General features: G+C 40.0%; 1 protein-coding gene and 1 pseudogene across 1 annotated transcript in view; one reads left to right on the forward strand and one right to left on the reverse strand.

Annotated features, from left to right (window-relative positions):
- CCDC7 (coiled-coil domain containing 7) overlaps positions 1–24,573 on the forward strand; it is a 285,426-nt gene that overhangs the window by 172,795 nt on the left and 88,058 nt on the right. The window contains exons 20-22 of the mRNA XM_061181406.1: positions 1,518–1,613; positions 12,755–12,865; positions 20,732–20,842. Of these exons, the coding sequence (XP_061037389.1) occupies positions 1,518–1,613; positions 12,755–12,865; positions 20,732–20,842 (318 nt within the window). The remainder of the gene's footprint in view (positions 1–1,517; positions 1,614–12,754; positions 12,866–20,731; positions 20,843–24,573) is intronic.
- On the reverse strand, positions 13,931–14,853 carry LOC133084839 (vacuolar protein sorting-associated protein VTA1 homolog; annotated as a pseudogene).

The following is a 24,573-nucleotide window of genomic DNA, read 5'->3' on the forward strand; positions in this document are numbered from 1 at the left end:
CTCTTCTCTTCTGGGACTTTCATAATGCATATCTTGGTCCACTTGATAGGGTCCCATAAATCCTTCATGCTCTCTACACTTTTCTTAATTCTGTTTTCTTTTTGCTCCTCAGATACAATGATTTCACATGACCTGTCTCCCAGTTTGCTGATTTTTTTTTCTGCCTGATCAAGTCTGATGATGAACCCCTTTAGTGAATTTTTCAATTCAGTTATATTGCTCAGCACCAGAGTTGTTTTTTTTTTAGTTTCTATATCTTTGTTGATATTCTAATTTTGTTCATGCTTCATTTTCCTGATTTCATTTAGTTTATATTTCTTTCAGCTCATTGAGAATCTTTAAGACAGTTGTTAAAATTCCTTGTGAGGTAATTCACAGACCTGTGGTTTTTTAGGGTTGGTTTCTGGAACTTTATTCCTGTGATTGGGACATGTTTCCATGTTTCTTTGTATGCTTTGTCATATTTTGTTGAGATTTGGGAATTTGAAAACATAGCTATCTCTCTCAGTCTTTTCAGATACAGGGGAACACCTTGACTAATCAGCCTGACATGGAGGTTCTGATACTTCTCAAACCTTCTCTGGGGATGTATCTTCTCCGGGCTTGTTTGTACTCTTTTATTCAGTATATATGACTTTTTTTTAACTCTCCTAATTTCCCTAAGAGGCTCTCTCCTGTTTCTTCTCAGGAGCTTTTTGTTTTGGTTTCTATTGTATTCCTCCACCTGTAATCTCTTGCTCCTCCATCATTTGCAGAACTTCATAACCCCTGCAGCTCTAATGTGTGACGGCACTTGCCTTTGTTTTCAGCAGCCTCCAACCTGGTATCTAACTATGGAACTGTCCCCATCAGCTTTCCACATCAGGCAAGACAGCAACCAGTGACTCAGGCAGTGCCTAGACATGCCAGAAAGTTGGATGCAAGTTTCACTCTTTTCATCCCAATGGAGGATCTGGAAATTGCGACACTTCCTTGTGACTGTGGCACACTGTGGCACACTGTGCCAGGGAGGTGGTGGGGCTAACTAAGCTGGGCAAAATGCCATGACCCTTCCTACCCTTTTTGGTACAGTTTTTCTTGGTCAGTAATTCACTTGGGTGATGCAGCTTCTTAACTGGTTTCTAGAGTTCTCATAATGGTATTTTGGTCTGTATATTATTATTAACTTAGTGTCTCCATGGGGTAATGAGGGTCTAGAACTTCCTAGTCCTCCATCTTCCTGATATTTTATTCTATAATTAAGTTTTAACTTAAGTATAAAAGTCCTACATAGGAAATATAGAGAATGATAGAAAGCACATGTGATGCCTAGGATTATTAATGAAATAATGAGACAGTTTCAATATATACCCATTAAAACTCTTCTCTTTTCATATTAGATCTAGCATTATGGTAATCTACTTATAATTCTGTAAAAATGAGAATTTATGCTGTACATTTGTTATAAATTTGAAAGTTAGGGCTTCACAATAGATCTGTTTTTCTATTTATTTGATTATATGCTTCTCTTTTTGTAGCTCAGTTTGAAGTACCAGATGGAAATCTTCTCTATGAGGATCAAGACTCAATATCAAAAACAAAAATGCAAGTAAATACACAAAGAACATTCAAAGGTAAAATATACCTTAATAAGTATAATAATTACAGATAACTTTAAATTATTTTAATTAAACTCAGTAGAAGATATTTTTCTTTGGTTCATGAATATGCATCTGAGATTATATTTTATGCAACATTTATAGTTTCTTTGACGTTAGTTGTAAATACCCTAAGAAAATTAGAGAGCAGAAGTCAAAGTATTCATAACTTTCATTGGTATTTCTGGTTGTAATATTATTTCACAGCCATAGGTCATATACTCAGACACCAAGGCTCAATCATAGGCCAATAATTTTCTCACAAAGGATGCATACCTTTTAGCAGACTGGCAGATTATAGGTCCAAAACTCCAAAGGGTGTCTGTCTGTGACCTATGGTAGTAGCCTTCTGCCACAGACTGTACTTGGTGAACAGAGATGTTGCTGAGAGCTGTAACTCAAACAGCAAATGAGGATCAGAGGGCCCCAAGGGAAGGATAGCCTGAGAGGCCTGGTGGAGGGCCTCAAGTGCATCCTCTTGGTTGTGGCCCCACTGAAAAGAGTGGCCTTTGAAGTAATCTAATAGTAATGGATGTAATGGATGTAGTGGTTGTAATGGATGCCATCAAGAACCACACATGGGGACTATGAGAGTGCAAGTATCCAAATAGTCCCACCAGTAGCTGGGCCTCATTTTCAGTTGTTCAAGTAGAGTGTGTCAAAGCTTGGCAGTCTTCTCCTTTGGAATGAGATGTTGTGCCCCTCACAGATTTTGCCCAGGGATTTCAGTTAGGTATTGGGTAACTATGTCTTATCTGTAATAATGGTCCAGCCATGTTGCTACATATTGGTCTGTAGGATGTCTAGTCCTTGTTAAGTGGTGCCCTTGTATGGGCCTATTTGGATGATGTCATCAATAGACTGGAAGGCTAGCGCTCCCTCTGGGTGTAGGACATTTCTATGTCATGACTGTTTGATGAAAGATGGTTGGAGAATTTATGTAGCCTTATGGAAGGACATTAGTGAGGCATTGCAATCTATTCCCCATATGACAAACTGATCCTAATCATCCATGTGGACAGAGATACTGCATAGGGTATTTGCACTGTGTATTACAGAATACCAAATTCTCTCACTATAGACAGTAGCTTCCATGACAGTCACAATATCAGATACAACTAGTGCCTGGGGACTACATCACTGAGCTGCCAATTATCACTGGGGTCTCTACACACACAAGGACATATGCCCAGGTCCACTGAGCTACTGAATGAAGAAACAGTCTCAGGGAGAATTTCTGCTTCATTAAGCTCATCAGTAAGGACAGTTATTTACTTTTCTTCTTCAGGCATTTGTTTTTGAGGAACAAAGTACTAGATTCTGGTAGTTGAGTAGTTTCACAGTCTTCCACTTGTCTTGCTAAAGTGGTAATTTCTATCAGGGTTTAGGGGTGAATGCAAGTAGGGGTTCATGTAAACAATACTTCTATACCAATAATGCATTCAACAGTGGGGGCCATAACAATGGAATTTTGAGGTGGCCTGAGTGGGTACACTGTTGTGGGGTCTGGGTAAGTTTCCCATTGGTGGTGGCCATGGAGTACCACCTCAGCATTATCAGTTTCCTCCTCATCCTGGTGTCAGGTTGTGGTGATCACAGTCACCTATGCACCCATGTCCCACAGGCTTGGGAATGCAATTCTGCACATCTCCATTGAACTCTAACTTTATCATAAGTCCTCACATTCCCACTGGATATATGGGGTCCGGCCTAACCCATAGTCTTGTTTATTTTGAAAGCCGTAAAGTCTTGGTAAAAGTTGGCAGAGCATTTTGATTCATGGCAAGGATCACTGGGAAAAGCAGAAACATAGCACCTGTGTTAGTCATAGGCCACAGTAGTGGCCTGTTGGGCCTCCCTTATCCCACTACCTGGCCTTTGGGTCCTTGATAAATAGCCTATCAATCTACTCCTTTGAGACCCTGTTTTGGGGGTAACACACCCTTTGATCTCTTTAAGACCTTTGCCCAGATGGTCTGGGGTGGTTACTAGACTACCATTTTTACATCATTCTCTCTTCTGGTCAGTCATTCATTGCTATCTTGGCATTATTCACTATTACTTGTCCAGAAATTTGTCAGTTAAGGTCCAGATTGTGTTGTAGACCAATTGCCCTGACCTTATTAGGATGTTTATTGAGCTTGATGTCCAGCAATAGTGGCACAAATGAACCTAGGAACCTGAATCTGGTAAAAAAAAAAAAAAAAAAAAAAAAATCTCATCATCTGCTGTCCTCATTCCCTCAGTGTATATCTTAGGCACCACCAGGGTGGCTCATGGAGTCACTATTGCCTTTTCAAGTATAGTTAAAACATGTTTTACAAAGGCAAGGATGAGCCATCTATCGGATCCAAAACAGTACCCAGCTGAGGAAGGAGAGATTCTTGGATGTCTGTATTTTTTCATACTCCTTTATGCCACCTCCTTGTGCAATGTGGCCATTGTCAAGGCTCTCCAAGAAATGTTTCTGTATTAGCAACCCAGCAAGGTTACATGATTACTTCTTTAACAAGATGCTCCTTTAAATGTGAAGATGAACGACCCATGTCTATAAGGTCTCTTCAGGTCACTGGGTAAAGTGATCCTCAGCACTCTACATGCCTTTTCATTAAATCACGAATCGCAGTAACCACTATAGCAAAGGCTGAACATAAGTTCCAGGAGCATTAGATCTAACAGTAGTCATTGAGTGCAACTCAGCATGCAGGGTCACCAACAACTTTTGATCCCATTATTGATGAAACTGTAAGTAGCCAAGGAATTGCTTCCCCAGTTTCGTCAAAATCCCTCTGTTTGATGTTTAATTTGACCCACCCACTGGGCATCTTGGCCAGCAAAACAGGACTATTAAAATAGAAGGATCATGTAAACAATAAAATAGCACTCTCCTAAAGCATGTTGCACAGTCTGTCAGCAGTTCCTGAGACACATTGGCCTGAATGGTCATGTGCCCTGTGGGAACCTCAGACTCTAACAAATGAGTCAGTAGTGCCCCCTTAGAGAGCCCTGAGGACTCACTAGTGCTCCTTCCAGAAAGGAATTGTGCTTCATTGACCACATTGCTCACTGTGCTAACTTGTCAGGGAGAGAGCTGCCAGTTTTTGAGTTGGTCAAGTAAGACAGCAAGTAAATTGAAAGTAAATTTAAGCATTTATTCACTTACTGTAATAGTATAAGAGTCTAAACAGGAAAGGTTCCCAGCCACACCAATATTCCATTTTCCCCCACAGAACGTCATTGGATGAAGGTCAGATACATCAGTGCTGACAGGGCTGGGGTGGGGGAAGATCATCTCACAACCAAAGGAGCTCCAAACAAAAGGTTCTTGCTGTTCTGTAGATCTGAGAGGAGGTAGAAGTGGGAGGCCTAGGAGGAGTGCAAAAGTACTGAAAACAGAGTCAGAGATAATAAAAATGTCTACAAGGTCCAATGAAAAGGTGGTCTATGTACAGGGTCTCAGCTGAGTCCTCCCCACATAAGAATGCTTCAGAATTGAGGCACTCAGACTAAGAATGCACATATGGCCTTAGTCCATGACTGCACTATTTCCAATGTCTGCAGTGCACTGGCTATGTCTCAAAGTCTTGTGTGGAGTATGAAGATTTCCCCCATGACAGCTGCCAGATCAAGCCTTTGTAATTGTCTAAGGTTGGGCCTGACAGATCACGCAGAAGATTTTGGCATGTTGTCAGTGCCTCAGTGTAAACACATATGCATGTCCACATACAGGTACACATGATATACATATATGGATATACATATCCATATAGTCATCCTCACATACGCTTATATACATAAACATGTGCACATATATGTGTATATGCATATTCACAGACATATTTAGAAATCATGGTTTCTCAAAGACACTTTCAATTTCATTCTCTCCCCTCAGGACTTGTTCTTATCTTTCTCTATTTCCGGTGTGTATATCCTTCCTTCCACAGTGTGAATCTGACTCTGATCAACATCAGTACATTTACTCATTTTCTCTATCTTACAATGCTTCTAAAATTATTTCAGAATGTAGAACCCTAGAAAAACAAATCTACTAAAAGGATTCTGTGATTTGCAAACATAGAGAACAGATTTGTGGTTGCCAAGGGAGTGGAGGGTGGGGGTGGGATGGATTGGGAGTTTGGGATTAGCAGATGCAAACTATTATATATAGGATGGATAAACAACAAGGTCCTACTGTATAGCACAGGGAACTATATTCAGTATCCTGTGATAAACCATAATGGAAAAGAATATGAAATATATATATATATATATAACTGAGTCAATTTGCTGTACAGCAGAAATTAACACAACATTGTAAATCAACTGTACTTCAATAAAATAAATTAAAAAAATAAATTCTCCAATAAACATCTTAACTTACAGTTGAAAAAGAAGAAAAAGATTTTGTGATTTGTTTACAGTTCACCCCTCTACTCTTTTGCCCAGGAGTGAGGGTGTACATCAAATACTATATTGATGATTTACTTGCATTAGTGCTTTCTTATTTCCTTCAGTAGATTCAGTTCTTTAAATTTAGTTTCAGTTTTAGTTCCTTTTCTTATCCTTTGTAATTTAATTTTTCTGTTGATACATAATTGACACATAACATTAGTTTCAGATGTACAACATACTGACTCGAGATATGTATATATTACAAAAAATATCACAACAATTAGTTATCATCTATCACCACATATAGTTAAAATTTTTTTCTTGTGATGAGAATTTTTAAGATCTACTCTCTTAGGAACTTTCAAATATGCAATGCAGTATGATTAACTGTAGTCACCATGCTGTACATTTTATCTCCAGTACTTATTTATTTTATAACTGCGAGTTTGTACCTTTTGACCACCTTCACCCATTCACCTACCCTCTACCCCTTGCTTTTGGCAACCACCAATCTGTTCTATGAGTTTTGATATTGGTTTTGTTTTTGTTTTAATTCCACATATAATTGAGATCATACAGTATTTGTCTTTCTTTCACCTACTTACTTCACTTAGTATAGTACCCTCAAAATGCATCCATGTTGTCCCAAATGGCAAGATTTCCTTCTTTTTTATGGCTGAATAATATTCCTCTGTATATATGTATACTACATTTTCTTTATCCATTCATCTGTCCATGGACACTTAGGTCGCTTCCATGTTTTGGCTATTATATTATTATTATAAATAATGCTGCAGTGAACATGGGGGTTTAGATATCTTTTCAAATTAGTGTTTTCATTTCCTTTAGAAAAATACCCAGAAGTGGAATTGCTGGATTGTAAGGTAGTTCTATTTTTAGTTTTTTGAGGAACCTCCCATAGTGTTTTCCACAGTGGCTGCACCAAATTACCTTCCCACCAACAGTGCACAAGGGCTCCCTTTTCTCCACATTCTCACCAACACTTATTTCTTGTCTTTTTGATAATAGCCATTCTAACAGGTATGGGGTGGTATCTCATTGTGGTTTTGATTTGCATTTTCCTGACGATTAATAATGTTGAGAAACTTTTCATGTACCTGTAGGCCACCTGTAATGAAACATGTCCTTTCAAATCCTCTGTCCATTTCTTAATCAAATTTTTTTTCTGCTTTTGAGTTGTATGAGTTATTTCTTTATTTTGGATATTAACCCTTTGTCAGATATACGATTTGCAAATATTTTCTCCCATTCTGTAGGTTGCCTTTCATTTTGTTGATGTTTTCCTTTGCCGTGCAGAAGCTTTTTAGTTCGATGCAGTCTCACTTGTTTATTTTTGCTTTTGTTGCCTTTGCTTTTGGTGTCAAATCCAAAAAGTCTTCACCAAGACTGATGATGTCAGGGAGCTTACCGCCTATGTTTTCTTCTAGGAGTGTTATGGTTTCTGGTCTTACATTCAAGTCTTTAGTTGATTTTGCATTGATTTGTGTGTGTAAGATAGTGGTCCAGTTTCATTCTTTTGCATGTAGCTGTCCAGTTTTCCCAACATCATTTATTGAATAGACTGTCCTTTCCTCACTGTGTATTCTTGGCTGATTTGTCATAAATTAATTGACCGTATATGTGTAGGTTTATTTCTGGAATCTCTGTTCTCTTCCATTGATTTATATGTCCATTTTTATGGCAATACCATGCTGTTTTGATTACAGTACCTTTGTAATACACAACTGACCCTTGAACAACACAGATTTGAACTGCATGGGTCTACTTATACACAGAGTTTTTTCAGTAAATACATGCTACAGTACTATATAATCTGTGGTTGGTTGAATCTGTGGATGCAGAGCCATGGATATAGAGGGCCAACTGTAAAATTCTGTGTGGATTTTCTACTGTGTAGGTGGGAAGGGAGTCAGTGCCCCTAACCCCCATGTTGTTCAAGGGTCAGCTGTAGTTTGAAATCAGGAAGTATGATGCCTCCACCTTTGTACTTTTTTCTCAAGATCGCTTTGAGTATAAAGGATCTTTTGTGATTCCATACAAATTTTAGGATTTTTTTGTTCTATTTCTGTGAAAAATGCCATTGGAAATTTAATAAGGATTGCATTTAATCCATAGCTTGCTTTGGGTGGTGTGGACATTTTAAAAATATTAATTCTTCCAGTTCACGAGCATGGAATATCTTTCCATTATTTTTGTCTTCTTTAATTTCTATCAATATTTTATAGTCTCAGTGTATGAATACTTCATCTCCTTTGTCAAATTTATTTTTTTCTTTTTGATGTCATTGTAAATGGGATTATTTTCTTAATTTCGCTTTCTCATAGTTTGTTGTTAGTGTATAGAAATGCAATTGATTTTTGATTTTTTTATATTGATTTTGTATGTTGCACCTTTACTGAATTCATTTATTAGTTCTAACAGCTTTTTGGTGGAGTCTTCAGGATTTTCTACATATAGCCTTTATTGGGTTGAGGTAAATTCCTTTTATTCCTAATTTATGGGAGTTTTTATCATGAAAAAGTATTGAATATTTTCAGATTTTTTTTTTGCACCTGTTGAGATGATCATGTAATATTTATCCCTTGCTCTGTAATGTGGTGTATGTGTCACATTGATTGATGTTGGACCATCCTTACCTGAGTAGAGTAAATACAATTTGGTCATGGTGTATGATCTTTTTAATGTGCTATTGAATTGTTTGCTAGTAGTTTGTTGAGAATTTTTGCATCTGAGTTCATCAGGGATATTGGCTTGTCATTTTCTTGTGGTGTCTTTGTTTGGCTTTGGTACCTAGGTAATGCTGGCCTCATAAAATGAATTGGGAAGTTTCTATCGGTGAATGTTTGTGTCCCCCCCATAATTCATGTGTTAAAATCCTAATGTCCAATGTAATTGTATTAGGAGTGGGGAGATGCTTAGGTCATGAGGATGGAGCCCTCATGACTGGGATTAGCCCATTCATGAATGGGCTAAAATTTTAGAAAAATTTTCTGTTTTCTGTTTCATTTATTCCTGCTCTAACCTTTATTATTTCCTTCCTTCTGATCACTTTGAGTTTAGTTTATTTTTCTCTTTCTAGTTCCTTGAGGTGTAAAGTTAGGTTTTTTATTTGAGGTCTTTTTTCTAGCTGCCCACAGACAATCCAGCTATGTTGATTCCTTCAGTGTTCTAACTAAGGTGAGATAGAAGTGGGCCTCTCAGGCAGCACCCTGAAAGGCTTTGAGAGCCTTATACTCACTTCCCTCTCTCTTTCTCCCATGGGAAAAATTGTGGGTGAGGGAATCTCTCTGTGTTGAGCTGTGCTGACTTGGTGGAGGGGTGACATAGGTAAAACAAAACTGTTCTTCTTACCCTTTTTAATGCAGCTATCTAGGATGTTATGTTCCACCAGCATGCTGGAACTTCTTGAGTGGACTCTGAAGCTCTCATAAATGTATTTCATCCATGAATTGTTAAATCAGTGTTTCCGTGGGCTACGGGACTGCGATCTCTTAGCCTGCCATTTTGCTGATGTCACTCCCTAAATTATTTTAAATTAAAGTGATCAGAAGATATTTTTCTTTGGTTCATGAATCAGTATTTAAGCATATATTTTATAGCAGTTTTACACTTAGACTTAAAGTGTGAATACCCCAAGATAACTAGAGAATAAAAGCCAAACTATTCATAACTTTTGGTTGGTATTTCTAGTCATAAGACTATTTCATGGCCATGGATCATATACTGAATATTCACCAAGACCTTATAACAGGCCAATAGTAGTCGCTTAAAGGGTTTGTACCTTTCATCTGACTCCAGGTGACTATGGTACCAAAAGCCTAATGGGTGCCTCTGGCCTCTGGCAGTGTCCTTCTGCCATAGGCTCTAATCAGCAAACTGAGAGGTTGCTGAGATCTGTAACCCAAACACAAATGTGTATCAGAGGGGCCAAGGGGATGGACAGAGTCAGAAACCTGTTGGAGGGCCTCTAGGACATCCTGTTGCCATGTCCTACTCAAAGGTAGAGACAAAAAATGGTATCCTAATAGACAAATGCCATCAAGATGACCACATGGTGAATGTCAAAGTACTAGTAGCTGAAAAGTTCCACCAATCTTTGCACCTCCTTTGTGTTTGTGGGGGCTTAGAAGAACTAAAGCTTGGCAGTTGTCTCCTATGGAATGAGACATACTGCCTCTTCTCAGTTTACTCCCAGAGATTTCACTTGGGTACCAGGTCCTGGTACTTTTTCTGTATTAATGGCCCAGACTTAACTGTCACATGTAAGTCCACATGCTTTCTGTGTTTGTTAGGTAATTCCCTTGCCTAGGCCTAGTGGAGGTTATTGTAAATATAGGGGGAGGCTAGGGCTCCATGTGGGAGTGGGACTTTTTCCAGGTCACGGCCTTATGAACGGACATTAAAGGTGCGTTGCAACCCATTACACGTATGGCAGACCGATCCCGATCATCCCTGTGGACAAGGATGCTGAAAGAGACATTTGTAATGTCAGTTGCTTTGTACTTGCCTCAGCTTGGGCCACAGCCTCTATGGCTGTCATAATTTCAGGTAACACTAGTGCTCAAGCTGCGTGACTGCATTGAGCCTCTAATAATCAGTTGAATCTCCATACACCTGAGGCCTAATCCACAGGCCAGATGGGGCTACTGAATGAAGAAATAGTCTTATGGAGAATTTTTGCTTCATTAAGCTCAGTAATGAGGAAGCTGTCTCTTTTCATCCTCTAGGGAGTTGCTTTGGTAGTCAAAGGGACTAGGTACTGGTAGACTGTTAGGTTCAGACTACCTAACAGACTACCAGAGCCACTGAAATGGCCTCAGTTGTAGTATTTATGATCATGGCTTGGGGATAAGAATGGGGTGTTAAGGATGTACACTTAGACTATATAAATATACATATATATATATATATTGTTTTCCCTCATCTTGGTACAAAAGGACCAAGGAATGAAATTCTTCCTCACCTCCCCATTGAACTGTGACCTTGGCAAATGTCCTCATGTTCCCAGTGAGGACATAGGGACCTTGGCCTAACTCATAGTCTTGTTTATTTTTAAAGTTAAGAGGTTTGGATAAAAGTAGAGAGATGCACTCTGATTTCATGTCAAGATTCACTGGGAGGGTTGGAAGGAATATTATTTATATTAGTCATAGGAGTTGTCAGTATGTGGACTCTGTTGTGCCCCCAGTGGCCATTATCTAGTCACAGATATCTGATAGAGAGTCTGTCAGTCTCCTCCTTGAGACCCATTGTTGGATAACAAGACCCACAGATGTCTTTGGGAAAGACCTTAACCCAGTGATCCAGGAGTAAGTACCCAATTACCATTTTTACATCACTCTGACTACTAGTGAAAAGTTAGTGTCTTGCCAGTAGCTGCTTTTTCTTTGCTTGGAAATTTTTCATTTCACACATGGATTGTGCCATGAACCAAGTGACATCACCTTAAAAGGAGGTTTACTTGAAACAGGTGACCAGTGAGAGTGGCAAGAATGAACTTAAATCTGAGTCTGGTAAACAGTCTCATCATTTACTTTTCTTACTTCTCATTGTCAAATCAAGGAACTATCAGGTGGCTTGCAGAGCCCCTTATAGGTGGCCGTAAGAGTAGACCAAAAAAGTTTTCCAGTGTCAGAGAACTCACCACGATTGGACCAAACCAGTCCAAGAGCAAATAATAGCTAGTAAAGGAAGGAGAAGGTCTCAGGTGTACATGACATTTCTCCCATCTACCTCCTTCTTCATCCTCCTTGGGCAGAGTGGCCGTGGAAGATGTTCTGAAAGAGGGGGTTCTGCAGTAACACACCAGAAAAGTGCTTCTGTCCTTAAATAATTTTAACAAGATTACTTTCTTTGTGGTGGAATCAAACTATCCAAATCTCTTTGGTTTCTTTGGGTCACTGGGCAAAGCAATCCTGAGGGCTCTACCTACTTTCTCATTAAATATGAGAAACATTTGTTGCATCGAGGATGTCATCACTGCCCGGGACATGTTTAGATTTAACAGTAGTCCTTGTGTCCTATTCTGCATGCAACTTTAGGTGACCAACTACATTGTTTTCTGGTTTATCTTTCCTGTATTTCCTTTTCTAAAGGTAAGTATCTTATATTTTCTTTTCATTTCCCATTCTTTTCTTTCCTAAAAGATACCATACTTGATACCTTCTCTTTTCATTTTTTCTACAATTAACCTATCTCCTAGCAGTCCCTCCAAGTTGGGTTATAAGTATCTTTTTATAGCTTTATGTGTAACTCTTTGTACCACATCATACACCATAATTTGTATTACCCTAATTTATAGTATGTACCTTGTTTTTCAACCAATCTCACATGCTAGTACCTTTAGGTGCTTTTGAGTATTTTGCAATTAAAAATATGGTGTAATGAATAACCTTTACATACACATTTTCATTATTTGGTCTATGAGTATATATTAACCTAAGCTATAATAATCTAAAACAAGTAGGGACTAATACAAAATATATTTGATGCCAACAAATATTTAGGAAACAGTGAGTCTTACACACATTAAAATTTTCCTCACAATTTTTATGTCATGTCTAGCATTATGGTAATTTACTTATATTTTATGTTTATAAAAATGAAAGAAAATACTGCTAAACATGTGTATAAATTTGATATATAGGGATTTCACAATAGACCTGTTTTTCAGTTTAATGCAGTAAATGTATCTCTTTATGTAGCTCATGATCATGTGTTAGATGAAAATCTTATGTTTAAGCATCAAGACTCAAAGTCAGAAACAGAAATGCATGCAGAGAAACAAAAATCTTCTAGAGATGAAAGTCTCATTAGTAAGTATAATAATTATAGATGACTTTAAATTATTTTAAATTGTACTCATTAGAAGATCCTTTTTCTTTGATTCGTGAATATGTATTTGGGCATATTTTTTTTGAACTAGTTAAAAGAATCCTTGTATTTATTTTTTACACAGCACAAATGCAGGTGACACAGTAAATCCATAATTCCTCGCAAAACTTATTAACTTATCAACTGAGAATCTATGTTCTTAAAATCTGCATCATTTATAGCTATACACTCTATGGAATCCATTCCATAGTAGCAGAGGAGAACCTTAACTCAAAGCACCAAGTTTCCAGGCATTACTGCAAATGTCTTGTTTTCATTCTCTGATACATGCAGTCAAACTGCCTATGAAGCAAATACCAATTCACCTTAAGCGCCAATGGATAAGGGAAAACAATTGGGAAACCAACATTATTCTTACATCTAAAACTGATTCTACCTGTTTACCCTGTTATATTTCTTTCCATGAACATTTTAACTTTTAATGTAGCTATAATTAATATGAATATAAATAGAAACTTAAACATAATCTCTTTCAGATTCATCTAACAATTTAGGATGTTCATATCTGTTTCATAAGTCCTGAGGAAAATAAAACATGACCTCTAATCTAGAATATTCTTGCAATCTTTATTAAAAGTTAAATTTAGAATTTTATAGCAAAGTAATATGGTGTATTTGTCCAAATTATGAATTTAAAAATTCCTTAATGTATTTAGATTAAGATACAAAGCTGATTCCCAGTATATTTTATAGAAGTGTGTTTTCATTTTTTGAACAAGCAGGGTTCAGTGGACATTTTTAGGGTCTTGCTCACATCAGCCCTGTGTATACCCAGAGATTACTGGATCCACTAAATGGACAATGAAAATTGGTTGAGGCTGTTGATGAAAGCTTCAACAGGAATCTGATACACAGACACAGATTTTATTGTTATAGTCAGTGGAACTGAAGTCTTCCTTAAAACTGTGCTTCTGATAGGCTGAAGATAGAGTAATGGACTGTTAGTTCTTTAAGCCAAAAATGCATGGATCTGTTCTACAAAGGCTTCATTCTCTGCCTGTGGTCAGTAACTTGAGGGGCTTCTGTAGATTCTGCACTGCAGTGCTGACATCTTCATACTGCAAAGCTCTGCTAGAGTTATTTGCAGTATTTCTGAGGTCTAGCAAAGTCCTCTGATGTTAGTTGGGTATCTCCCTGGGAAACTGTACTGAAAAGTGCAGGATCAATGGCCGGAATAGTCTGTGGAGTATGCTGGATAGTGTTACTTGTTACACCTGTGCTGTGAGGAACTTCTTCTGGGGTATTAGCAGGAATGCGGGCACCGGGAGGAATTTGTATTCCAGTAAAGCTGCTTGATGTCATGTTGCTTGGGTCATAAGTTGAAGATGACGGCTGAGGGGCTGAGTGGGTAGAGAGGTTGCTCCAGCATTTTCATTTTCTTCAACATCATTATCTTGTTCAATCCCACCAGGCCCTGCTTGAGGAGTCTCTCCATTCTTTAAAAAATTATGAATATATGTTGCCTTCCACCTTGCATACTTTCTGTGTTTCACGTTTTCATCAGTGAGTTCTCCAAACGCTATTTTGACATCTATTAAAAGACTTTCAGTGTAGAAGGACTTGATCTTGTTTTTGTGAAATCGCTCAGCATGATCTTCATTATCTACATACAAAAACATTTCAAAGCGTAATTCTCCGAATGGGCAGAGCCAACTATTTCTTGAGTAACGGCTCCATTATCACCCAGCTGTTTCATAAGAGCTTCTAACTGATCCATTAGCTTTGGTGAAAATGTACGACATTCAGGAGTTTTACTATCAACCTTCATTCCTGTTTGCATTGCATACAAACAACAGTAATAAGCCACCACAGGGGGGCCCCGCTTGTCATGCTCCTGAGCCATCCTCAAATGATGCTGTACGCTCTTAAACTGTGGGGGCAGTGGGGGAAGCGGAGCAAGCATGGACATCTCCACTCCAGGAACCCTATTTGGGCATGTTCTTATAGAAATTTTACACTGACGTAAAGTATGAATGCCCTAAGATAATTAGAGAACAAAAGCAAAACTATTGATAACTTTTGGTCGGAATTTGTTGTCTTGAGACTGTTTCACAGTCATGGGTCATGTGTTCAGTATCCCCTGAAGCCCAATATTGGACTAACAATTGTCTCTTAAAGAGTGTGTACCTTTCAGCGAGCTGTTCCTAGAGATGATGAATTTAAAACCCCAACAGATGCCTCTGACCTGTGGCAGTGTCCTTCTGCCTTAAGCTCCAGTTGGTGAATAGATAGTTGCTGAGATCTGTAACTCAAATGGCAAAATGGATCAGAGGGGCCAAAAGGAAGGGTAGCCTAGGTGGCTTGTTGGAGGGCTTGCAGGTCATCCTCCTTGCTGTGGCTCCACTGAAAGGCAATGACCTTTCTTGTAACCCTTTAGATGGATGGCATTAAGAATTCAAGTAGATGAAGAGTTCCATCAGTCCCTGGGCCTCCTTTTTAATTGCTGGAGCAGAGAGGATCAAAGCCAGTCTTCTGCCATGGAATGAGACAATGAGACTCCATACCCAGATCAAGCCCAGGAATTTCACTTGCGTACTTGTATGTTTTCTGTAAAAGTGACCCAGCAAGTTGCCACCTGTGTGTCAGCAGGGTGTCCAGCCCTTGTTGGGCTGTTGTCCAGCTCCATTCTCTGGACTCAATAGGATGACATTATCAGTAGAGTAGAGGGCTAGTCCCTCCTCTGGAAAATCTGGAGATTTTCCAGGCTTTGAAACATTGATGACAGATAGGAAATTCAGGTAGACTTGTAGAAGGATATGAATGGTGAATTGTACCTATTCCACATAAAGATGAACTGACTAGAATCATTCCCATTCAGAGGGATACTGAAAAGGGCGTTTGTGATATCAATTGCTGAATAACAAGTTCCCACACTCTGGACAAGTTACTACGACAGTCACACTGTCAGATACCACTGATGCCAAGGCTGTCCTATTGATTGAACAGCCAAAATCAATTGAGTATCTGTGAACTCAAGATCAGGTACACAAGTCAAGTGAGTTATTGAATAGGGATATAGTCTCAAGGAGCCTTTTGCTGCATTAAGCTCAGTAAAGAGGGCAGTTTTTCCTTTTTCTTTCCCAGGCAGATTTTTGGGAGACAGAGGTACTAGGTGCTGGTAATCAGATAGGTTCACAATCTTCTTATGCTCCTCTAACATGGCCTTAAGTGCAGTAATTGCCACCAGGGCTTGGAAGAATGAGAGTATAGTTACACATAGACAATACGACGGTACTCTCCTGGAGAGCCCCATGGTGTCCACTAGTACTTCTGGAGACACATTAGCCTGACTGATGATGTGCCCTGTGGGACCCTTTGACTCTTGCAAATGATCCAGCAGTATGCCCTGAAAGAGTCTCACTAGCACCTCTCAAAGTGCTCCTTACAGAAAGGAATTTTACTTTATTGACTACTTTGTTCTCTATGCCAATCTGTCAGAGAAAGCTGCCTGTTTTGACTTGGTCAGTTAAGATAGCAAACCAAACTGAAAGTAACAGTTAAGCTTTTATGTACTTCCTATAATAGTATAAGCAAGAGTCTAAACAGGAAAGGGCCCCAGCTCCACCAGTGTTTCATTTTCCCCATAGAACCAAACCAGGCAAGGGTCAGATGTATCAGTGCGGATGGGAGTAGGGATTGGCGGAAGATTATCTCATATCTGAAGGAGCCCCAAACAAAAGGCTCTTGCCCTTTTATGACCTCAGGAACCTTGTGGATATTGATGTAGGATGGCTAGGAGTGTAAAAGTCCTGAATACTGTGTAGTAACTGAGGAAAGTATCTTTAGGTTCCCCCAGTAAAGTGGTCTACACAGAGGCACCTGAAAAGTACAGTGTATCAGCTGACCCCTCCCCCTTTCACAAGGAGGCCTCTGATGGAGACAACTGTATAGGAATCCAGAATGCATAAGAACATGGTATGGATGGGTCTTAGTCCTCCACTGCAACTATCTCCAGTGTCTAAAGTTCACTGGGTATGCATCAAATTTGGTGTGGGGTGAGAAGTATTCCCCCATGAGAACTTTCAGGTAGAGACCTTGTAATTGTCTATGGTTGGACCTGCAAAATCAAGCAGGATTTTGGCCTGGAGTTGAACTCCTATATATACATATGTATACATATATATGCACATATACATACAGATATTCATACACACACCTACACTGAGTGTCCTTTGTGTTTGTTGTGGTAGAGACAGAAATAAGCTTGGCTCTTTGGAGTGCTTGAAAAAAGCTTGGCTTCCTTTGTATCTTGGGGGGGGGGTGGAGAAGGAAAACTTAGTTTCCTTGGAGCTTGGAGTGACAGTGTACCCCTTTCCGCTTTGCCCCCAGGGATTTCAGTTGGGTATTAGATCTTTGTACCTTGTTTACATTAATGACCCAGCTGTGCTGTCACATGTGGGTCATGATAGAATCCAGTCCTTGTTGGGTAGTACTCTTATCTGGTTCTAGTGGAGGATGTCATCAATATAGTGGAAGTTTTAGTACTCGATCTTGGAGCAGGGCTTTTTCTAGGTCACGGGCTTGTGGAAGGACATTAAAGGTATGTTGTAACCCATTCCACATAAGGCAAACTGATCCTGGCCATTTGTGTGAACAAGAATGTTAAAAAGGGCACTTGTGATATCAATTGCTACATACTTACTTGACTCACCTTGAGCAGTAAACTTCTGTGAAGGTCACAGGACCGTGTGATGCCAGTGTCTGGAGCTGTACTATGGCATTGAGCCAACGATAATCAATTGAGTCTCTAGGCACCCAAGGCCTTACACAGAAAGGGCTTATGAATGGAGAAATAACCTCATGGAGAACTTTTGTTTCATTAAGTTCAGCAGTAAGGGCAATGAGTTGTTTTTGGATGGTAAAGGTGCTAGGCACTGGTTTTCCACATGCCCCCCCTAAAATGGCCCTAAAATGCAGTAGTTCCCATCAGGGCTTAGGGGTGAGATGCACAGAGAAAATACATCTATACCAATAATACATTCAGTAATGGAAACCATAACAATGGAGATTTTTAGTGGCGTGTAGGGACATGCCTATAGTTGGATTTGGATAAAGATCCCATTTGGTGAGCTCAGACCAAAAACCAGTGAGCATTATCTGTTTTCTCCTCATCGTAGTGTCCGTGGTTATAGAGATCTTAGTCATATGTGCATCAGTGTCCAAAAGGCCCAGATATGCAATTCTCACCTATCTCTCCACTGAACCTTAGCACATATCCTCATATCACAACTGGGGAGATAAGAATCTTAGTCTAGCCTTAGTTCTTGTTTATATAGAAAACTGAGAGGTTGGGTAAAAGTAATGGCAGGGGGATTGTGTCTCGGGTTCATCTCAAGATTCACTGGGAAATGCAGAGGGAAGAGCACTTGTGTTAGTCATAGATGTCATCATCATTTGGACTCTAGAGTGTCTGTGTGTTGGGTCACCTATGGACCACTACCTGGCCATGAATTCCTTGGTGGAGAGTCCATGAGTGTTCTCTGTGAGTTCCCGTTGTTGAGTAACTAGACCCAGAGATTTCCTTGGGAAACCACTTAAACAGGTCATCCATAAGTGGGTTCCTGATTACCATTTTTAGGTCACTTTCTTCACTGGCCAAATGATATCTACCTGTTGCTGGTTCTTCCTTTCCCTGAAATTTATCAGTGAAGATCTGGATTGTCTTGTAAACCAATTGACATCACCTTATAAGGAGGTTTAATTGAACTAGGAAAACAGCAAAGGTGGCACAAATGACACTGGAAATCTGAGTCTGGTTACCAGTCTCATCGTCTACTGTTCTTGTTGCTTGTTGTTGAACCAAAGGACCATCAGAGTGGCTTGTCAGGCACCTTCCAGATGGTTATACGGGTGGTTAAAACACCTTTTTTCAGTGTCAGGAAACTCATCATAAGTGGGCCAAACCTGAGAAAGGAGCTGGGGAAGGAGAGGGAATCAAGTGTTCACGTCATTGCCCTCCCCCCTTCCTTGGGCAGAGTGGCTGCTGTCAAAGCATTCTGAAAGAGGGAGTCTGTTGTCACACATCTCTTCACCAAGTTTCACAAATTACCTCCTTTTTTTTACTGGGGTATAGTTGTTTTACAATGTTGTGTTAGTTTCTACTGTACAGCGAAGTGAAGTAGAGTTCCCTGTGCTATACAGCAGGTTCTCATTAGTTATCTATTTTATACATATTAGTGTATATATGTCAATCCCAATCTCCCAATTCAGCCCACCCCCCCTTTCCCCCCTTGGTGTCCATACATTTGTTCTCTACATCTGTGACTCTATTTCTGCCTTGCAAACAGGTTCATCTGTGCCGTTTTTCTAGATTCCACATATATGCCTTAATATACGATATTTGTTTTTCTCTTTCTGACTTACTTCACTCTGTATGACAGTCTCTAGGTCCATCCACGTCTCTGTAAATGACCCAATTTCGTTCCCTTTTATGGCTGAGTAATATTCCATTGTATATATGTACCACGTCTTCTTTATCCATTCATTCTTCTGTCTGTCGATAGACATTTCTCCAAAGAAGACATACAGATGGCCAAGAGGCACATGAAAAGATGCTCAACATCACTAATTATTAGAGAAATGCAAATCAAAACTACAATGAGGTATCACCTTACACCGGTTAGAATGGGCATCATCAGAAAATCTACAAACAATAAATGCTGGAGAGGGTGTGGAGAAAAGGGAACCCTCTTGCACTGTTGGTGGAAATGTAAATTGATACAGCCACTATGGAGAACAGTATGGAGGTTCCTCAAAAAACTAAAAATAGAACTACCCATATGACCCAGAAACCCCACTACTGGGCATATACCCAGAGAAAAACGGTAATTCAAAAAGACACATGCATGCCATTGTTCATTGCAACACTATTTACAATAGTTGGGTCATGGAAGCAACAGATTACCTCCTTAATGATAGAGGAGAAGTACCCCAGTCTAACTGGTCTCCTCAGGTCACTGGCAAAGCAATCTTGAGAGCTTTACATTCTTTTTCATTAAAAATGAGTCTCAAAAAATCATTGCATTATAGGCTGTCTTATCAATGCCAGGGACAGACTTAGCACTAACAGTAGTCATCGAGTATAATTCAGTGAGCATGGTCTGCAGTGTCTTTGGTTACAAACTATTTTGTTTTCTGGTTTATCTTTCTTATGTTTCATTTTGTAAAGGTAACTATCTGTCTTTCTATCTTTTTGTTGTTTTCTTTTTGTTCTTTCCTAAAAGATAATATACTAGATATTCTATCAGTTTTTTATTTCATTTAACATTATATACTAGACATTCCTCCATGTTAGTTTATGGGATCTTTTTCATTCCTTTTACAGTTGTATGTACAGTTGTTTGGACCATACTGTACAGCATAGTTGATATTACCATAGTTTATAGTATATACCTTGGTTTATGGAACCAGTCTCCTACATTTCCACATGTAAGTGGTTTTGAGTATTTTACAATTGCAGATATGCTGTAATGAATAATCTTGTGCATATACCTTTTCGTGGTTTGGTTTATGACTATGTTTTAACCTAAAGTGTTAAGAAAACTGGAGACCAAACTGGAACATATTTGAAACCTATGAATATTAATGAAATGATGAGACAGTTTCAGTACACATCCATTAAAACTCTTCTCACCATTTTCATATCAATCCAGCATTATAGTAATTTACATATAACTTTTGAAAATGTGAGAAAATGCTGATGTACATTTGTCAATAACTTGGAAGTATAGGATCAAACAGTGTATCTGTTTTTCCTTTTATTGGACTAAATGCCTCTCTTTATGTAGCTCATCATAAAGTACCAGATGAAAATCCTGTGCTTGAGCATGGAGACTCAATGTCAGAAACTCAACTGGAAGTAAAGAAACAAAGACCTTCTAAAGGAGAAAGACTCAATAGTAAGTATAATAATTATAGATAACTTTATTTTAAATTAAACTTAGCAGAAGATTATTTTTCTTTGGTTCATGAACATGTATTTTATAGAAATCTTATACCTTGACTTAGAGTGTGAACACCATAAGGTAACTAGAGAACAAAGGCAAAATTATTCATACCCTTTGGTTGGTATTTCTGATCCCTTGGTCGTAGGTCAGCCACTCAGTATCTACCAAGACCCTATAACAGGTCAGTAAATGTCTCTTAAAGGGTGTTTACCTTTCAGCTGACTCCTAGAGATATGGGTTTGAAAGCCCAAAGGGGTGCCTCTGACCTATGTCAGGGGTCTTCTGCCACAACCTCCAACTGGTAAACAGAAATGTTGCTGAGTTCTGTAACTCAAAGAGCAAATGGCAGGGGGTGGGTGGGGAAGGGCAGCCTGGTGGCCTGTCTGAGGATCTCCATGTCATCCTCTTGGTCGTGACCCCACTGAAAGGAAGCGGCCTTTCTAGTTACCCCATAGATAGGTGCCATCACGGACCATACATGGGGAATGTGACAGTGTAAGTTGCTTAATGGTCCCACCAATTGCTAGGCCTTCTTTTCATTTGTGGAAGTACAGAGGACCAACGCTTGGCACACTTCTCTGGAATGAGATATCATGACCCTTACAGATCATGCTCAGGAATTTTATTATGGTGTCAGATAACTACCTTTTCTATAATAATGACCCCACTGAGTTGCCATATGTGGGTCTGTGAGGCATCCAGTCTTTGTTTAATAGTACCCATGTTGGGCCCTAAGACAATGTCATCAATAGAGTAGAAGTCTGTTGCACCCTCTGAGAGTGGGATGTTTCCATATCATCACTTTTGTGTTGATGACAGATATTTGGAGAATTTTGGTAGCCTTGTGGAAGTATGGTTGTGGTGTATGGCAGACCAACCCGCAAAAAGGTACACTGATCATGATCATCCACAATAAAGGGAGGCTGAAAATGGCATTCGTTATATCAACTGCTGCATACCAAGTTCCCTCAACTTCAGACAATAGCCTGTATCACAGTCACAATGTCAGATACCGTAGGTGTAAGGGCTACACTATGACACTGAGCTGTGTATATTGAATGAGTCTCTGCATCTAAAGCTGTGGGCACAAGTTGACTGAGTTATTGAATAGTTAAATAGTCTCATGGAGAACTTTCACTCCATGAAGCAGTCATTTTTCTTCCCCAGGTAGGTATTTGGGGAGAAAAAAGCACTAGGCACTGGTAATTGGATAGGTTCACAGTCTAACACATGCCAACTAAAATGGCCCTACCTGCAGCAATTCCTGTCAGGAGTTAATACAAAGCAGGGGTTCACATTGACAGTTCATCTATAGTAATGATAACGTATATTAGTGGGGCCATAACAATGGAAATTTGTAGTGATCTAAAGGGAAACACCCATCGTTGGATCTGGGTAAGGATCCCATTGGTTATGGCCTCAGACCCAATGACCCGGGACCCTTACCCAGATCCCTCACCCTTACCCAGTGAACATGATGTGTTTCTCCATCATGCTGGTGTCAGGAGTTGAGATCACAGTCACATAGCCCCAGTATCCAAAAGACCCAAGAAATGCAGTTCTTTCCTACCTCCCCATTAAACTCTGACCTTAGCATAGGTCCTCATGTTCCTACTGAGGACAAAGGGACTTGGTCTAACTCATAGTCTTGTTCATTTTTGAAAGCAGAGAGTTCTTGATAAAGGTTGGTGGGCTCTCAGTCTTATGTCAAGATTCAATGGAAAGAGCTGAGCAATAGCGCTTGTATTAGTCATAGGGGTCATCCCCGCGTGGACCCCAGTTCAGCTTCCTTTCAGGCATCCCTTGGCCCACTACCAGGCCATGAGTTCCTTGGTAGTGAGCCCATCAGCCTACCTCTTTGACACCTCGTTATTGGATATTCACCCATAGATCTCTTATAGAGATCTAGGTCTAGATTGTCCAGGAGTAGGTTATTGATTACCGTTTTCACATTGCTTTTACTGTTGGTCAGTCACTGCTACCTTGGCAGTAGGTGCTATTCCATGTCCAACAGTTTGGCAGTTAATATCCAGATTGTCTAGTGCCAAATGACCTGACCTTATGAGGAGGCTTACTTGAGCTTGATACCTATCTAGCAAGGGTGGCATGAATGAATCAAGAAATCTGAGTCTGGTTAAGAATCTCACTCTCCTCACTCTATCAGTGTAGACCCTGGGACCACCAGCGTAGCACAGAGGGACACTGTCACTTCTGCAGTGGTGATGCAAACATGTTTTTCAGTGGTAGAGAACTCATCACAGATTGGTCATCCTGTCAGAGCCAAAATAGTACCCAGATGAGGAAGGAGAGAGTCTCAGATGTTTGCTTTTTTTATTCCCCACTTTTCTTCCACCTCCTCAGCCAATATGACTGCTGTCAAGACTCTCTAAAGAAGGTGTTTTGTAGTGACAGGCCCAACAGTGTGTGTGACCTTCTCCTTCACCAAGTTTAACAAGATTAATCCCTTTAATATGGAGGCAAACTACCAGGTTTCTAAGATTTCTTTTGCTACTGGGTCATGCAGGGTCTCCCACCACTTGAGATCCCATCACTGGTGGACCGTAAGCAGTAGCCACAAATTGCTTCCCTAGCTTTCTCAGAGCCCCGCTGGTGAACCTCTAATTTGGTTGACCCAGCAGGTGTCTCGGCCAATGAATCGAGGTCTAAAGAGAAGAAACTTTGCTCCCCCTCAGAACTGAAAAGCCTATAAAAATAAAATAGCACTCTCCTAGAGCACCCTGTGTGGTCTGCTAGCCCTGTCCAAAGCACATTGGCCTGGCTGCCCCAGGGGGCTCTCAGACTCTGGCTAATGATCCTATGGTACCCTCTCCCACATCACTCCAGAAATGTCCCACTGATTTACTAAGCACATCCCAAAGTGTGCCTTCCAAAAAGGCATTGAGCTTCACTTACCCTGCTTGCTGCTCCAATCTGTCTGAGAGAGAAATGCCAGTTTTTGAGTTGGTCAATTAAAATAACAAACTAAAAGTAACAAATCTTTGTTCACTTACCTCAGTAGTTCAAGCAGGAAGGGCCCCAGCTATAGCAATGTTCTATTTTCCTACTTGAAACGGCAGTGGGTGAGGGTTAGATGTATCAGTGCAAACTGGTATGAGATGTAGGAGAGGATCATCTCACAGCTGAAGGAGCACCAGACAAAAGGCTCTTGCTATTTTATGGGTCCTACGCCCTCAGGAGGTAGTGGTGGGAGGGATGGGAGTAGAAACATCCTGAATACTGAATCATAACTGAGAAAAGTTTCTTCAAGCCCCGCCCACCCCCCATAAGGTAGTCTAGGCAGTGGCAGTGCCCGAACAATACAGTGTCCCAGTCAAGTCCCACCCCCGCCTCCAGTTGATGGTGACTGGGCGAAGAATGCAGTGTGCTTGAGAGAGTGATGGGGGTGGGAGGGCTGTGTCCGTGACTGCAACCACCTCCAGTGCCTGCAGTGCACTGGCTATGCATCAAGTCTCTGTGGGTTGAGAAGCTTCTTTTCCCCATGGTAACTGCCAGGTAATGCCTTTATAATTGTCTGTGATTGTGCCTGAACGATCACACATGAGATCCAGCCTGGCGTCAGGTTTCTTAAGTATATTCACATTTTTATATATGTACTTGTACATACATATGTAGTTATACACATATATTAGCCTGTATACCTACACGTGTGTATATAAACCTGC

This window comes from Eubalaena glacialis, chromosome 2 (assembly GCF_028564815.1).
Source record: "Eubalaena glacialis isolate mEubGla1 chromosome 2, mEubGla1.1.hap2.+ XY, whole genome shotgun sequence".
NCBI lineage: Eukaryota > Metazoa > Chordata > Mammalia > Artiodactyla > Balaenidae > Eubalaena > Eubalaena glacialis.